General features: G+C 30.7%; 1 protein-coding gene across 2 annotated transcripts in view; it reads left to right on the top strand.

The window, feature by feature from the left end:
• The first annotated feature begins 204 nt into the window (after positions 1-204).
• Positions 205-20,192, top strand: part of LOC113554650 (endochitinase A-like) — a 52,848-nt gene continuing 32,860 nt past the window's right edge. Inside the window, exons 1-2 of one of the 2 annotated variants that reach the window (XM_026958592.1) lie at positions 205-713; positions 8,233-9,124. In XM_026958592.1, coding sequence (XP_026814393.1) covers positions 8,752-9,124 — 373 coding nt within the window. In that variant the 5' untranslated portion in view covers positions 205-713; positions 8,233-8,751. The remainder of the gene's footprint in view (positions 714-8,232; positions 9,125-20,192) is intronic. The other variant, XM_026958591.1, reaches the window with a different exon arrangement.

The raw sequence follows: 20,192 nt of genomic DNA, 5'->3' as shown, positions 1-20,192 counted from the left end.
TTAAATGCACGCGATCCGTCGTTAAATTTATTATAACGCATATTATACGTATATACACGAAACGACGACTGCGATCGTCGAGCGTATAATAATAATAATAATATAACAGTCGCCGGTCGCCACCGTCACTGTCGCCGGCGACGCCGACGACACCGCCGCCACCGTCGCCGTCATATACAGTTGGCAGTCGTGCGAACGGTTAGGCGGATGCGCGTGTCCCTCCCTCCCGTCGGAACGCCGCACACTGGTCGCATCTGCTGTAATCTAAACTCTCCCGTTTTCGTTTTCGTGTAGCGCGGCACTCGTTATCGCGTCGCTTTACATGGACTTAGTAGCGAGGCCCACTTGACACAAAGCACGCGCTCGAAACGAATCGAAGTCACATTGCCCGCGCGTTTTTATCGCTCTCTCGCGCCAAAGGAAACTTTTTTTTAAACGTTTACGGCCGCTACGTAATACAATAAAAATAATATTATATTATACGCTCAAAAGGGCTCAGCAAAGTCGCGTTACGAAAATAAATATATATCGCGCAACCACGTGTCGTGCCGGGTACCCGTCCGCGCTCAATATCAGCAGACCGCGAGCGCGTCTGCCGGCCGAGTGAAAGTCTCGCATTTTTTCCTTCTCCCGCGTTCGTCCTCGTGACGCAAAAGTGACATTTACTCGCGTCTCTGCCAGAGTCACAGCGAGCGTCCGCCGCCGGCCCCGAGGTACGTAAACGGATATTGTAATATTATTACCGTCATCAAGTCTGCCTATTTATATGCATATATAAACATAATAATAATAATTATTATAATGACATCGCAACGTTACACCGTGCCTGTTTCCGTCTGTTGTCCGTTTTGTGTGTTCGGTTTTTGTTTTTTAGTCTTTGTCCCGTTCCACCGGTTCACGGCCGAGTGCGGCGAACCTACGGAAACGTTTGGCTCGCAGAATTCGTTCAAACCGTGCACAAAACGACGTACATGAATTTGCACGTATGCGTGTGCTCTGCAGTGATCGCTATATTATACTCGCGCAGAACCGCGCTGACGGTCCGAATATAATATAATATCATCGTACGATAAACGAAAATAATATTAAGGTGGATCAATGGTGTCGGGCCCTGTTGTGGACGCGGCGGAGCGTAGAAGACGAGGCCGAGCTGTTCCGAAAATAATCGACCATCGGAACAGCAGCAGCCGCAGCGGCAATAGCAGCGGCGGCGGCTGCAGTACCAGCAGCCCCGGTGGCGGCGGCATGTCCCCCCCACCCCCCCGCGAAATCCGGTCACAAGTCCCGACTATGCCCGCTGTAAAAATATCTTTTCGCTCTCCACTACCGCTAATAAAAAAAAAAAAGATGCGCGCTGCAAGAGTGTGTGTGCGTGCTTTTACGAAAACGTTGGCTTATTGAGTCGGAACGATTTTTTTTTTCGGACAATCGACTACCGTCCCCGCTGTAACATCCCGAGACGGAATAAAAAGCATTTTTGAAGGATTTTTTTTTATACCTAACCCTATCGTTCTTGACACCCTTGGCAAAAAAAAATAGCGGATAACCCCTATTGGTCCGTCAGCACTTATGTACATCGACGTCGAAATTGAATCCTTGAACTCAATATAATGACCAAGTTTATAACTATTTTACTTAATTTATTATTTTTTTTTATCATATATAGGTTTAAAGGATGATTCATCCGGGCGTGCTCAACACGTTTTTGGTTATCTTTAAATGAATATACATACAAATTCTTTTTTTGGAATTTTTAAGTATATGCATACATGTCCAATGTCCATTATACCTTATAAAATTAAAACGATGTTATGCCTAAAAATACTAGCATTCTTTTTATTACATTTTTGGACAATTTATCGAAATTTTGTAGTAGTAAAAAGAAACAAGTGTACATTTTACTAACGATATCATTATCTATAGTAAAAATATAATTTAAAATATTCATATTAAAATAATTGTATCATCACATCGTGTAATCACACTGCTTATATTTTTAATTTATTTTAACATTGTTATTATACCGTTAAAAACAACATAATAATTACATACTATGCGTCTACATGAAATATAACTGTATGATGTATATAAATATAAATCAATAACTAAATTATGCTCTATAATAATTGGTAACATGCAAATTATGGACGAATAATCAATTTTCAAAAAATTACGAGCGCCGCACAAACAGTATATATTATTTTAAAAACCTGAATAGAGAGGACGAACTTTAATTTTTGGTGGAGGGTGTTTTGAGGATTTTTACGTAATATGTTTTTCTCAGAAGTGTTTATAATATTGTTCTGCATAATATAGCTATTATAGTTTTTCTAATTACTGTATAATTACCACGTGAAATACATTAGGACAGTAGACATCAATAATGTATGTATCTTACATGCCTACGGAAATGGAGTAGTGTTGTGCATAATAGCTTATATGACTTTTAGGCTTTAATATTATGTTGCCTCGAATTTATTTATTTTATAATAGTAAATAAATAAGTTGTACAATTTATTTTCAATTCGAGTATAATACTCAATCGATTTTGTATGAAATAAATCAATAATATATTATATTTATATAATATACCAGTAAGTAGCTTAATATTATTGATCAGATGTTATTTTATATTGCTTCAATCTATTACTCAGCTTTATTTTAAGTTGGAATTTTATTTCTTTTATCTATAAGCATGATAAGTACCCAATATCAATCAGTCGGAAAATCGCTAAGTTTTTACTACTCTAACAAATGCTGAAAGTTTCGCATGAGAAGTATAGTATAGTGTGATAGACATATCATACGTATTATATATTATGTTATATTTATTTTTGAATTTAAATTAATGAAGTTACCAATAATTATAACGATACTAAGTAAAAAGCGATATCAATTTTGTGTTACACTCACTATCTACCATTAAATTGTTATTACGTTTAATGAATATAATGTCATAACCGTAAGAAAACGTCAACAGCTTTTTTAAATTGGTAAAATACCTATTATTTTTAGGATATTTTTACAACCATCAATTTATTATATAGGTAATATAGTATCAATTTAATAACTTATTTTTATGCTTAAATTCTAAAACAATTTAATTTTGTTTCTCATTAGTTGCATTTTCTTTATTTTAAATGTAATAGTGATATTGATTTATTTCGAAAGAAGTATACATTTTTAAGTATACAATAAACATTATATATTATACAATAACAACCATAAATTGTTTACTTATTTCATCACGAATCACTTTTTTTTCTAACTTCTATACGAAAATAATTATAATATTTGATTTTAATTTAACTTATATTAAGTTCTGAATGTCCATTATAAAAATACGGAATACTTGCATGTGATATGTATTATTGTTTTTGCGATGATAAATTATTAACTGAAAAATTTTCTATTTTGCCATTTATAAACTGCCAACTGGATTTGTAATTTTTTTTTAAATTTATCTTTCTTTTTTTTGATATTATAAAATAAATATCGTATAGAAGTTTAACGTGACTATATAATATTCGAAGTATTTTGATTTGTATTTCTATGCGTTTAAAATATAAAACGTCATCACTAAAATATATTTGATTAAATATCATGGTTTGTTAGTTCACTTGATATCTTTTAATCAAAATAATTGAATCATATTATTTTCTGAACGATACCATATTTACTGTGACGTATCAAATTACACTATGACAATGATATTGAGATTATATTAAATAAAAAAAATGAAATACATACCTATGACCAAAATACAAAAAATAGCAGTCAATATATTTGTTGTCAAATAAGTGTAATTAATGCAAATACAGGGTACAAAATGTACCAAATATAATGTACTATTTATCTACATAATATACTTGAATAATAGGTATATTATTAATATTTTTATGGCTTTTTATTAAACAGAAAATGTTCTGAATAGACTAAATAGTTTTGGATTTATGTATTATGTTTCTATTTTATTTAGTACCTAGTAGGCTGTTCTATAGCTGTGGCATTAAAATAGAATTATAAGTTGAGAAAAAACAATACTATGCGCTTAAAACATTAAAACAATATGAAGAAAAAAATCACATATTACAAAATAAGAAACTATCTAAAATCACACTAACAAATAATACGTGTAACCTTGAAAATTATTTGTATTAATTTATTAATATTATAATTATAAATTATAATAATCACATTAAATTCTTACTGTAGCGATGAAATTACCACGATTATGTAACGAGAGATAAATACATAATCTAAATATAATAATTATATATTACAGGGACGTTACTGGGCCTCGACTGAAGGGCTCAGAAAAATTTGCATCATTTTAGTGAATTTTTACATGTTGATCATGTAAATTATACAAACATATTATTAAAGATTTGATATTCAACTTTATTTGTCACATTTACATATAAACTAGATTTTAATGTAGAAAACCAAATTTAATCCATAATCAAAATGAATTAGATGTCCTACCTTACGTTAACTAATTGCTTATAATGGTAATTAAATATTCATTTTAATTTAATTACTTATTCCATCATAATATAATATTATTATGTAATTTATTTTATTATTATTAATTACAAAAAATAGTCATGCTATAAGTACATTTTTCGTATAAACCGATCGAGAACGTAAGAGAAATATTAATGGATAGGTACTCAAAATACTTCAGTTACAGAGAACCAAACAATACATTTTGAATATTTTGTTTAAAAAACGTATTTCCAATTTACTAACAATATTCGAATATTTTTTTAACTATGTAAATAAATTATACATAATATAAGAAAAAGTGAAACATATTTTAACAAACATATTTTTAATGTTTTTTGTACGTAAACTGATAAGCTTTAATGGTTTTATGGTTATTAATTTTCTTAAACATGTAGGTTTGTATGTCAAATGTTAACGTATATATTATTTTTTTTTTTAGACTATATAATAATCCTTATTAGCTCCATTTACATATTTTATAGCCGTAAATAGTGAAATTATTTAGTTATAAATTCAACAAAAATAGAATTTTGATTTATTAATTTAGCTATTATTTGCTAATTATCTCGTATTTGCTAAGTACTGGTGTTTGTTTGGAGATGATCAGGTACAGTGTAAGTTACTTGAACTTGGCCCACTTAAATGAAAACGGTTTATAATCATCACAAAAAAGATTTGTTATTTTCTATAGTAAATTTGTTAATATTTTCTAACTATTTGCTAACTATTTGTATTGGTTTATAGTTAATCTATAAAGTGGTTAAATCAAGTTCATAAACGTTACTGTTTGTACTGAAAACCGTTAATTACGTTAATTATTTGAGTGTTTTATTATTTTTTGTAAAATTGTTATGTATACACCAAGTTCATATTCAATTATAAACATGTACATTATAAAAAGTAATTTATTACGTTAATTTCGTTTGATTGACTATTCACTTCGAAGTTTGCATTTTATCAGTTCTATACATGTAGTAGAATAATAATAATAAAAATGTTCGTTATACATTTTTAAATTCTAAATAATTAAGTTATATGATTTTTAAAAAAAAAAAAAACAATTGTAAGTATTACCAATAATTGTTTTATTATTTATTAGCAATTTGATTTTTACAACGAAGAAATTGTTTAATGTTTGATGTAATAATTAACGTTAGAAATATTTTAAGATAATTAGATTCGAGATTAGAATAGTTAGGTATATACAATAATTTTTTTACAACTATTATAATATTATACTGAGTATTTACAAGTTATTATTTATATTGATATTGACTGACCATTTTACGGTAATAAACTTAAATTATATTTTTTTTCATGCACAGTTTGTACTAGTTTTCATTGTTTACATTTTTACGTTTTCTGTTAGATATTACTTTATTTTTTTTATTATTTATTTACAAAATCAATAGACTTTTACGCCATTAAAACATTCAGTAAAATTAACTACAATATATATATATATATAATATATTACTATTCATTATTACCTTTATTTATGACACGAGTACCTACAACGCATTTTATTATTGTACATTTTAAAAGAAGTATACACACTTTAAAATTCTCCGAGCACGCGACAAACAAATAATAAAATATATTGATTTCTGGTTGATTTATTATAGTATCAGTGTTTTGATAAACTAACTTACGCCTAAAAGGTACTTTTTAATACGATAAAACAATATTTTTGTCAACATTGTTTAGTTTTTTGGTATTATGAATAATTTAAAAAACGAATTCCTATAGTATGTTTAACTTTTTTCATGCATGTTTTATCTCATTCTAAACACTAAAACTCCATCAGAGCTATTTAATTGTTTTATACGTCAATGAATGACATTTAAACGTAATTATCGCCGATTAAATAAGTTATTATATAACATAAATACATATAAAAATATTAAATATAATTAATATATAATGCGATGCGTTTAACTTTATAGTCTTATAGATACTAAAAATAAAATACTAGAAAACGCATTTCAGTGAAAATTCGAACGTGCACTATTATATAGTGTACGGTGTGCGTTTAAGTAGGAATCTTTATCATAATATATTCGATTTCGCTCATTTCATAACTATTTGTTCCCACCCTAATTATAATAAAAATGTACTAAATAATATGCTGTTTACAATGCAATTTGTTATCAATGTATTTATATTAAAATTGTGTACATATTGTGTTTTTATAGTGAGAGGCAATCGATTTTTTTAAGCACAGCGTATTTTATAAAAATTAAAATGAACCATAACACTTCTAGTTCAAAATATTGAAAAACTTTACCATAAGGGTTCTGCACTTTTGCAGTTCTGTCGGTATGTTATTTTTGTTATGGCTCGTTTTCGTGTTTATCAAAAGATTCCCGTTCTGATACACCGATGATTTTCGGTTGTGTAACAGTTCCTGATATATATATATACAATATGTATGATATATATTCCATATTTTTTGTTTGACCGTCGTTTAAAATATTATTCCCCTCACGTGACCAAAAATAATATTATACAATCTCTGCGAGTCTCCCCACATCACGTGCGTGGGGTGCGTTTTTGGCCTTAGAATCGTCGACGCGTATAATGATATAGCCCAGTAGTGGCAGCCACGACGATAACAACAAAGACGACGTCGTCGACCTGCTGCCGCCACAGTGCCGCCGGAAGAAAAGTTTTCGTGTGCATTGCAAGTACCCTCATGCCCTTGTTCAACCCTGCCCGTCTTTATCCTCGTAGCGTCTGCGCATAACGTCTAAATATCACAGCAGTCTACGACACTTGAAAAACCTATGTCGTAAAAAATATCAAAGTGATAATATACATGTATACGACGTTACAGTATATTATAGTTCGTTTAAAATAACTAAAATTATAGGCCGCGAATGCGAATAAAATGTACTAAAAATCATAATACAATATGTTCGTCACGCTGATCCATAGCCATCAGGTATTTTGTTGAAGAATTTCTTATTATAGGACAAATTTAATTGCGTATTATATTATACATGACTACATTTTTTTTGTTACGTTGACATCATGGTTAACTTATGTGCGAGTTATCACTGAAAACTAAAAACTAAAAAATAACAATAAATAGGCAACCTATTATAGTATTATACATACTACTCAATACTTACATGAATAGTTGAATTTACAAACTATTTAGAAAGAATTTTTTTTAAGATACATATATTATACACATATCTCAATAACAAGAAATGATTATTATGTTAAAATCTAATCTCAATCAATACATTGACACGTGCTACGTCGTGCAATACCGAGTCATATGCAATATTATCGTGTTCGACAAGAATTATAGATTTGTCACAGACGCAATAAGTAGGTGCATTTTGTATGAAAAATAGATACGAGTGTACGACGATAATGCTACGAGAATAAAATCCGACTCTAAGCCCCTACAACTCGCTAAGCTCGCGGTGGGTATCGTTGGACCCCGAACAAGGAACTATTATTTGCCGCATAGTATGCGTACACTCCGAATTTGGGGTGGTGTATATTTAGGGGGAGGTTTATAGGCGTTGTGACGACTTCTCGTCGCCAACAGCATCGGCATTGCTTTTTTTTTTTTGTTGAATCCTGCTATATCGATTACTGTCCCTCACGACTGTACATTATTATTACTATTACTGCAGCGTTTAAGTCTGACTACCGACGTGCTGCGTAATAAAATATAATAATATTTTATTTTAACGTGTGTTTCAGTGTAGGTATTGTTATCATTGATCAGTATCGTTGCCGTCGTACACGCCGCCATGATAAGGGTGAGAAAAAAGTACGGCCGAGCCGCCGAGTGTGGCTGATCGATGTGCGGATGTGGTAATATCGACGAGAACCGCAAAAACGACGACAAAACCAACAACGACGACAACATCGTCATCGCCGACTACGACGACGATCGGTCTGTGGCTCGAGGTGACGTCGAAAAGCCACGGACGGCGGCCGTTCGAAGGACAATAACAATATTATATCCGGTGGTCGACGGTCGCAGCAGCAACAACAGGCGACGATAGCAGCGACGGGGGTGATCGGGATCATCGTCGCGCCGGCGTCGCCGCGGTGTTGTTGTTGTCGCCGTCGTCGCGGTGGTGTTGGTGGTGGTGCGTTGGCGCGATCGGCAGCCCCGCGCGTACGACCACGGCCGGCTGCAAACTGACCGTCTGCGGCTGCTGTTACTTACCGGCGATCTGTTGTCTGGCCGCCGTGATCACGTCGCTGTCGCTCATGCGCTCCAGGGCGGCCGCGTACACCGACGTAAACGCGACGGCCGACCTCGTCCAGCACACCGCTGTCGCCGCCGGTCGTAATGTCGTTGTCGTCCGCGGCCAAGTGGTCGAAGCCGCCGCTACTGCCGCCGCCGCCGCCGCCACCGCCACGACCGTCGTGATAGCGACCGCCGACAACGCGACGACCACTACTGCGGCCACCGACACGTTATTCCGCCGACCCCTTTCGCCGCCGCCACCGCCGCCGCCGCCGCACCATCAGCCGCAACCTAACCAGACCGACCCCGCCGCCGCCGCCGACAACGACCGAGTCCACAATCATCATCATAATCATCATCAACATCATTATCATCATCAACAGCCGCAATCCCGTGAGTATACAACGCGTACCTACATAATATTATAATATCGTTATTTATTTATTTATTATAATAATATCATGTTATTGTGCGATAAACAGTTTATTCGCCTCTTATATTTTGTTCTATTTACTACTGCCATTTAACATAATAATTAAACGTCCGTGTCGTTCGTGCTGAGTCGTCGAAATAATACAAAATTTTAGACCAACTGTATATCATAATAATATGAGTTACACAGTAAGGCAGATACCCATAGTTGGATAAATATTAAATAGATACCTACCAAACTAATACTACTTTTGGTCAGAATAACTCGAGACATTAAATTAGCTATTTAAATTAGAGAACGTTTTAACTATGTCTGTAAGTTACACTTTACCGTTTTATTTATAAGCTAGTCTGGAAATGAACTATGAACACTTTGCAAATAGGCAGGTAGTTAAAAACTCATTATGAAATATAAGCTCGAGAAATTAACGTGCTTCATCATAAAAGTATCTAATAACCCTCATTCTGAATTACGAATTCCCAGACGGAAAATATCTATACCATATTGTTTTTCTTTATTGTCCATTAAGACATGTTATTATCAAAAGATCAACACTATCGTTATTATATTTTATAATTGTATACACTCTGATACGTTTTATAAAATATTTTATATGATATGCGTTCATAATATTATTTAATGTTTTGTTTTTCATATAGCCACGTATCATAGTCCAACCGAACGATGGATTGTACAGTTTTGAGTGTTATTTATTAATACAGCCTCACTGTAGGTACTTATAGTTACAAATGTACATTAATTTAAATATCGTGATCAATTATTACTCTGGATATTTGAAATCAAAAAAGTTATATTCTATAGAATAGGCAAATATTGGATATAGGTAATTAACATTAGGTACTAATTATCTACCTATATATTGTTATGCTCACAAATGTATCATACGACATTTGTCATTATATAATATAATCTACATTAATTTACTTCTTGAACAGTAGCATAGATGGTTATTACTGATATTATTTCACCGGGAATGAAACATTTTATTTTTTTAGTAGACTTCCGAATTCAATTATTTTTTATGTAATCACTTCATTTTAGTATGTATTAATTTCTTTTTATGATGCATTTAAAGATTAATGCAACGACGGATATCTTAAAATATTCATTATTCAATATCTGGCGGTTAGTTAAATAATGTTAGTTAAAATGCACAAATATTTATGATTATGAAACATTCTACTATTTTAATACCTATTAGGCATGTATAGCCTAAAAATAACTGTTCATTGTTTGACGTACTATGTCATGAAGTTCGTCCAAAAATATCTCTGTGCTGGCATAAATATGATTCAAATAAGATTAATTTTACAATAAAAATACATTACGCTATATTTTATGTATAGCGTATCTACTAATAATGCCATTTTAATCATTTCAAATTTCCTTAGTAAATTGATAATTTAATTTATTTTTTTTCGGTTCAAGTACTAGAAAAACTATATAATATTAGGTATATTAGGTATCTTATATTATATATGAAAATACATTAAAATTAGAATACAGATAAAATTGGTTTTGTGATAAATTACTGATCGGATTATCAAATTTTCAAAACGTACGTATTTTAGTATAGCAGATGTAGTATTAAACATATAATACTTCGTTAAACTTAAACAAAATATCATTCCACTTTTATAATACTGTTTATATTATAAAACATATAATTAGATATTAATTAATCCTTCTGATAACTGTAACAGAATATTATTTTCAATTCATCTTTACTACGAAAATTAAAAATTAATAATGCTATTTGATATTATGACTATACGATATTGAGAGGATGCTGGTTGATCGATGGGTAATAAAGCCACAGGCGCCGATATTAAAAAGGCGCACATTTCGTCGGGAGGTTAAAAGATCTATACATGACGCGTCGTCTGGTGACTGGTTGTGAGATTATGTTTTTTTTTTGTGTCTGATACCAGCAATAAAATAGATGGTTATACATTTGTTTATGTACAAACGTGTCGTCAATACTTTCATGTAATTTGTGACATAGTATAAAATCAGATAGGATATATGGTTACTTCATCGACTGTGGGCACGTGTACATAGCAAGTGAATATATGGTAAATTGACTAAAGGTTGTGTCAATATTTATGGTTAACGGAATTATTTCCATTGTCGCGCACCTGATTCATAAAAATCGAATGACCTTCATATGAACAAAACCGTATTATACTGTATACAATTAAAAAAAAAATAACAATGCATTCAGTGCATAGGAAATACGCGTGTATGATAAAAAAAAAAACGGGAATCACCGTTAAAAAAAAACGAAACAGACTGTGCGTATGCACATTTTGATGTATGTTATAATATGTACAGCGTGTTGCCGTATTACAGCAACCAAAGTAAATATTTCTTATACCTATATTATGTGTATATTTGTTTTTACGGATAAAAAACATAGGGAATAATATAATAATTTCTAGTTTAGAGTAGCATAGGCGAGGAGTTAATACCGCGTCTATATTATAACTTTAGATCACCTATAACATGGCTATGATTATCTTCCAGCCGTATTACCATAAACGACTATAATTAATATCAATAACTGTGGATTATTATCAATAATTATTATATTATTATATTCGTACAAAATAAATACTTTTATCGAATCAGTGGCGTATTTAGGATGAATTCGAGGGAAGAGATATAATTAAAATTGTCGATGTCAAACGGCTCAAAGCCTCAAAATTGTATTACCTACTGATAGCGCGATAAATGGAAAAAAAAATACTAAACTGTATGAAAATAGATAAAAAAAAATGTTGGGTTAAGGGGGAAGATATATCTCACTAATCTCCCACCCCTCGTGTATACGCCACCGCATCGAATAATATTTCAGTCAATGTACACGAGAACGTTCGTGAAATCATCGCTTCGTTTTTATTTCCTGTCACCCTGTATACTCACACTATATACATTTACTAATGATAATATATACGTACACTGTGTATAGATATTATATACCTACTTCTTTTCACACCGACTGCTGCAGTATTTTAATTAGGATAACGGTCTGAAAAGCTCGCGCTCGTCTATTAGTATAATACATAATACGTTCTACATTATACACATATGGTATATGCCTAATATATATATATTATATTACACTGCAGCGTGTTACATCGGATAAGTCCGCTGTATACCTATATTATGATATTATAGTATTATAGACGCGAGTACAGCACACATTCAATCGCAACCGTGGTAGACGCATATAATTATTATACAGACGTTGGCGGTAATTCGTCGAGTGCATTAGCTGCCATTTAGCAGAGTGGTGTTGTTTTTACGGTATAAACATTTTTTTTTTTCTTTTCTCTGCTTGAAATTTGTTATGTTTTAAAACATAACATAAATGGAGGTATACGTCCGTGACGTGAACGCGGTGCGTGTTATTATTATTATTATTATTATTCGCTTTTAGACTCTTCTAGACAATAGGATACAATTTGCATTTAGGAGTCATATACAACGCAATGAATAATAATAATAAAAAAAAAAATTAAACCTTACACATTCACATTACACACGCTCAAATGACGAAGCGGACACCATTCGTATGTAACGCGCGTGTGTACGACGTGTAACTGAATGGGCTCATTCGCCTCCTCTGTCTCGGGCTTACATTGCATTAGCGCACACGCGCATTATGCGAACTTGCTCACCCGCTCGTCCGCTGCAGTGTATTTGTATGCATATAATAATATATTATTTATATATATATATATAAGTATAACACACGCGCGCGATACCGTGCGCATAAATAATGCTTCGCGTAAAAATAAAAATTGCACACAATGCCCGTAGAGTACAATTAGCCGGCTCGAGTACTTGTATAATATTATATTAAAACACAACGAAAATGATGATAATAATAATAATAGCGTACAACGACCAAACTGAATAATTTCTGTACGTCCGTGTTCGAGTGGCGAGTGGGTATATATTATAATAATACCGTTCTTCGCGCGTCGATGTTGTTCGTTCAACTGTATTATTATTTATATTAATGTCATTATTCATTACTCATTGTAAGCTCACGTGCGCACCATAGCTATACCGCAATAAGTGGTTTATAGTATACATTGGTGTATACGTAATTAAATATTAATATTATAATATAATATATTACTCACGGACTCTTGCTGCACAATAACATTTTAGGCATGACCTTTAATGAATATAATATAATATACTACAATTGTATTGTATTGTTATTTATTGAAAAAATTGCAGACGAAACGTTTGTTTTTATTTAGCGACTTTGAAAAAATCTGAACGCATTATCTATCGGATATTCTAAATATGCGCGCAAGGATCGCTTATGTTTTGTTATTTATTATATTATTTTAATTTATTGTTTATTATGATATAACATACTATTCGTAAATATAATTATACAATATTGTACAGCATTTGTCTGTAACAATTTTGAAGGACAAGTAAAAATAAAACAAATACTCAAAAGTATTTAAACTCGTAAAGTTTTTAAGTTAATTAAAAAAAAAATTAAATTAAAATTTCAAAAAAATGTCAATAGCAAAATAATATAAAGATTACGTCAAGCGCGGTAGTGCCTGTAAAATATAAAATAATAATATTACAGGATACGGTAAAAATCAACCTCTAATTTTATAAGGTTGTACTTTTGGTTCGAGGTAAATTAATAAAATTTACATTGAAAATGTAATGTTGAAAAATATAACATTTTTTTGTTTTTCATAAACATAATAATAATAAGCTACGTCATTAAAAAAGTTAAAAAAATATACAATACCTTTTTTCTTATAATAAAGACGGGGGTTACTCATTTGCGCCAAAAAAATATTAATTCGTTTTGGGTACAGCCCATTTGCGCCAAAATAAAAAAGATATGTTTTTAAAAATAGCGCCCTGAGTTCGTAAGTAAACTAAATAATTTTGATACGTATTGTGATTATTAATTAACATTAGGGTTTACAATAAATTAGCATTTTATTAAAATATTATATATTTTAATTTCTAATGTACTTTTAGCTTTTAACATCTGGAAATGGTCAAATTCCTTAATATAGATTGTCTGGCATGTGGAATTAAATTTTGGTCTCCGAGAAATTTGGACATAAGACGATAATATGTTTAACTGTGATTTTTGTTACTCGCGTTGGCAAAATGGAGGTTCCTCGTTTTTTCCATCAGGTATCCACGTATAAGATCGTCGTGTGACTAATTATGAGTCTATTTAGTACGACATCTTCTTTACAGTTTAAACTATTGTGTTTTGGCTTGAGTCCAACAGAGTATTATATTTCTCATAATATTTTTTCTGTAACATTTTAAAATTAATGCAGTATTTATCTATATTTCTGTAAATGTCAATTGTCAACTTACTGAAGTGATGATAAATATAGTATTTCACTATTATTTATTGCGTTTTGGTCTTTATTATGTCTGCCTTCTCGTACTTTCTTATGTTGCAATCTTCCGAATTATATATTGTAAAGTCTATATATATTTTTATTGGATTGGTAAATAAGATAACTGGTTTTTAAAGCCGAAGAATCTATCAGTATATTCAATTTTAAATTGGATATGGCACCACAATAAGTGAGTCAAAGCAGATGCCAATTTTTATTATGTTTACTGTCTAATTTAATAAGTACAACCATGATGGATGCATATTGCAATTTTTGAATATTATGTTATGATGTACAAATAAAAATCCTACCAGTCTCGATTATAGGTCCATTTGGTCAGATTTGGTTATTTTAGTATTGTAATTTATATATATATATATATACTAATTGATAATACACTTACATTTAATAAAGTTCTATAAATTAGTTCAGGTGTTTTTTCTTGGTATTCGCATAGACGGAATCAATTTAATAATTAAGTTTTCACCCAGGTTGTGGCATGTAGATTAGACGGCTTCGCGGGTTACTCTTAAAAACTCCAATTATATGTTATTACTAAATTTGCATAAAATCATTTTCAACATTAAAATTTAGCAAAAGAAAATTAACAAAATTGTGTAAAGAAAATTACATTTTTAAATGTGAGATGAACTTTTGAAAGTTTGAAAAAAAGTAATTAGAAATTGTCTAGATAAAACGTGTATATTATAAAGATGGAAAAATAAATTATACAGTCTGTAGGTGTATATTATGTAAATTTTTATGAGTAAAAGTTTATTTAAATCAAAAATGTCGAGTTGACCAACATTTCAATTATACTGAATAATATCAAGTGTTTTATAAAGAAAAGTTTTTTTTTTTTTTTTTGACATATTTTTTTGTTTATGAAAATTCTGGTAGAGGATATTCCGTTAAATAATATCTATCTTATGAAAAAAAAACTCACGGTGTTTTTGTTTACTTTTATTATTTCATATTTATATATTTTCGCATACCTTTGCGCAACAATTCCATGACTTGTAGTTACATTTGTAATTTACATTCACTTTACACTTTCTGTGTAGGTTAGCCCAAATATATTTTACAATATATAAATTGTAGGTACAGAGTTACTCTATTATATAATTATTTTAACTTAACGATATTCGCCAGTCGGCGGTGTAGTTCTTCCCTGTTATACGTATGCCACTACTTGAAATAGTTACAAACCATAATTATATACTGTAGTGATACACACATACCATGCAAATTGTTCTATAGGTACACTGAATACTTCTAATTATTTCATTAATAAACACCAACAATTAATTAAAATATAAAATTGTATTACTGTTTTTTTCTACAGTGACTGCATTAGAATATGATCACTACTAAAGAATCAACATTTATCCATTTTTATATATAACTTATAAAAATTTAATAATTATTTAATATAGCTTAATTTATGTTCTAATTTTATACATTTTGTTGTTATTTTACTAAAATTTATTGGCAGAAACTTATACTAAATGTTGTTAAATATTGCATAAACGTTTCTTTAACCTAGTTAGTTAATAATTTTATTAGTTTTAATTCTAATAATGTTTTTATATACTTAGCAACAGGTAATAAAATATTATACTATGTAAGTACCCTGAATTTATGGACAATGTACATATATATATATATATACATATACATACATTATGTGTGATGTACCTAATAAAGTACCTAATTATAGTACTATTATTATTATTATAAATTCAATTTGTGTATATATTTTTACCGAGGCTCAGAAGTTCATATACGAGTATTTAATTCTGATTAAAAACAATATTGTATCTAATGTATTTCCATTAGTTTTTAATTTAGTTGTGAATAGACTTATAAAAATTAACGAAAATTAGTACAATAAATATAAAGATAGATGTAATTAATTGTAATAATCATAGGATTTAAAAAATTAATGTCATTTTACTAACACGTAATTAAAAAACTACAATCATTCACAGACATTTTTAACTGTATTACATTATTTCATTTTTCATATTTTTAATGAGTAATATAAAAAAAAATGTTCTTCTATAATTTTAATACTTATAGTAAGACATTTTTCTTTTTTTTTTTTTTTAAATAATTCCAAAATACCTAATATCGTTTATTATTTTAGAAAAATGAGTTTCCGGATAATGATTTTTTTTACAATCAAGAAAATTGTATAAAAATTCAAATTTTGTTGCAGTTTTTTAATTTTTCAATATACAGTTTTTTTTAATTAAAAAATTAACTCCAATGATATTATGTATTTTTATAACAACTTTTTTCCACAAATCTATAAAATCAAATTTATAAAACATTTATAAATTATACAGCCATATAATACATATTATCTATTTTATATGGGGTCTTTATTACATTTTGTTACCTATATTAACCATAATAACAAAATCCCAAATAATGCCAACATAATACTTGATATTTAAACAAAAATTAAGGCAACATATTGATCTAAGGATCAAAAAATTTGTGGGAGGTGTATTGGATGCAGATGATCATAAATACTTGTTGATCTGATTACTAATTTGTTTTCAGAATTAAATATACTCAAACAAGATTAATCCCTTTAACCGCTTAATGTTTGAAATTATTCTAAGACGTTTAATGTATTTTCATTTTTCACCCATTAAAAAAAATGTAATTTAAATATTACATTTTTATACAATATAGTATCAAAGGTATTATAACTTATGGTGTGCATATTAGATAATAGTCAAATATTATAAATCGAATACTAATAAGTTTTAATTATGTAAATGATGCATTTTTGCAGTGTTGCATATTGTCGAAATTGTCTTAAAAGTAAGGATTAAAATGCCATCGGTAGATATTACGGTTTATTGTTTTTATGCAGTGAATTAAAATGTCCTAAAATAATGGATCAACGTGTCTGATCAGAATAAATTCCCGTTACCTTGATTATAAATATTATTTTATGTTTAAGTAGAATATAAATTATAATTTATGAATTTTATTTTATCAACTGTCAGAGTTAGTGATACTAATGAACCTGATAAAACGAATAAAAAATATACACGTTACTAAATGCAAATAATGTTCTCTTCATCGAAACATAATATAATAACTACACCAGACAATCTTTATTGTTTCACAATAATAGTCGACAAAACCAAAAACAAAACCACTATAATATATTATAACAATATAACGACCATTTAATTGTGCACTGACGGTCACCGTCTTGATTTCGACAACAATAACAATAATACCGACGTTGATACAACTACTATAAGTTTTACTCGTATATATATTATTTAAATATAGAACATGACAATAGCTGAATGTCCTCTTACATCAACATCCCCTCACAAACAGTGACGGTCTGTGACGTTTCTTAAAGTAAAAATTCATTATAACTATGAGACTACATCTTAAAAAGGTCTTATTTGGATTTTATAAACATACATAATATTTTAAGTACACAAAATTATGAGGAAACGCAAAAAATTCTAATAAAAACGATTGTACAGGCACGTATACAAGGCTCCTGCTATCTCCTGTGAATGGTATATGATATATACTTATATAAATATTTGACTTAAATGCGTCTTATCTTGACGCATTGCTCTTGGCACGTAATCCTCAGAAAATGAAAGTCGCGAACCGAAAATAACGAAGCCCGCAAATATATAAATATAATATAATATAAAGGCGACGCCGGAATTTCGATGCACTACACACTATTGCACTCTATGAGAAAAAGAAAATGACCGGCCTCATTGACTACTTTTAAGATATTGAAAATATTACGATTATCCGTTTTTGAGCATATAATATTATGTCAAAAATGTGATCGATGGTTAAATAAGTTATTTTCCGGCTCATGATCACGACTCACGAGTCTGTAGGTGATATCCAGTGAGGTCCATCCTACTCCTACACGATATAAATCGACAGCTACAATAATCTAATAAACGAGATATTAGCCATGCTCGGACGACAGCAGTCCGTATAAAGGTGGCTTCACAATCAACCGTGATAACATGATTATTTCTAAAAAAAAAATAGCACGTAACTTACTGAATCATGGTAGTTAGTAAGCTATATATTAATAACCAAATACCATAGTATATAATTGAATATAGCACAAACTAAAATCCTAATCTAGAACCAAAAATCAGTTATTATTAATCGTTCAATTCATCAATACACTTACTTAAATCACTTTGCCACATTAAAAAATGACCATAATATGTTTCAAAAAAGTGTTGGCAAACATCATGGTAGACTGTAAAGCCGTGTTAATACGTGGTACGATTACGAGCGAGTATCCATCACGAACCACTATATATTTTTGTCGTCAACTAACCTTGGAAAACGGTCGTGCACAGTAGTTGTTTCTATTAGGTGTTCGCCGTGACACCGACTGATTATAGATCAAGCGAATTCATATCCAAGCGTACGAGGTGTGCGGTATATATTGCGAATAAAATGTGGTAAATAACGGAATATTCCCCGTCACGAGAATCAGCTGGATAATATTATAATACTCAACAGTGGTCCACGATCCATCATACATTTTAATTGCGGATAGGTCGTATAGAGAAGGAGTGGCCAACCAACAACCCACCTTAGATTATTTTACGGCTCGCGAACGTTTTACACTTTTTAAAAATATATTTATTTAAATTTTTTATGTTTGGTTTAAATATTATATGGGAATATATAATTGTGTATGCAGCCCGTGAGATTTTAATGCATTTTCAAAGTGGCCGCAAGGTCATTTGGGCTGGCCACCCCTGGGTATAGACGTATTATCATTATTCTGACTAAGAGTATACGGTGTCAAAATAAAAACTAATCTTTGTATAAAGAGATCGAACCGTACAGAGTAGTCGAATTTCAGGTCACTGGCTATAGGTGTGACGGGCGTGAACAAACTAGTTCATACCGTTGAGCGAATGGGCGATGAGCGTTCTTGCGTTAGTCTCACCATGGCATATGCCCGTTACTGTGGCAAACATTTGTTTACGTCTCGCATTTGGTTGCTTATCGTCCGTTTATCACCTACAAGTTGAGAGATCAAGGATTCCACAAATGTGTCTAACCCGTGAGACGGAGGTACTATGCAATCTTCACCATCCCAAGAACGGTTAAACGAGATGGTCAGACGATAACGTTATAACGTACGAAGGGAGAGCGCGAGGTAAGATGCACAATCGGCCACCTATGCATATTACTCATATAAAGATTTTTTGTAAAAATAATTGTTCTTTAAAATATATTTTATTCAAACATGATATAATATGATATTATATCTATGTATAGAGCATGTATACGTTTGCGGAGTTCGAGTTTATTTAACATAGCTAAAGTATAATGATTTTTAGTACCTACATATAATGTGTTAATATATTACGTGAATATTATATTGTACATCCTATGTATTATTTATATAAATCATAATATATGTATACATATGTGTGTGTGTGTATTAAATGTGGGTCGAACAGCTTGTATTTCGAAAAATCAAACCGAATTTAAGTTGTTCAGTTTGAGTTTGAAAGTCGAACCTAGTTTTTAAAAAATCGATTCA

Source organism: Rhopalosiphum maidis, chromosome 2 (genome assembly GCF_003676215.2).
Source record: "Rhopalosiphum maidis isolate BTI-1 chromosome 2, ASM367621v3, whole genome shotgun sequence".
In the NCBI taxonomy this organism is placed as follows: domain Eukaryota; kingdom Metazoa; phylum Arthropoda; class Insecta; order Hemiptera; family Aphididae; genus Rhopalosiphum; species Rhopalosiphum maidis.
Note: the sequence above shows the minus strand (reverse complement) of the source record. Positions and strands in the feature narration are given on the sequence as shown.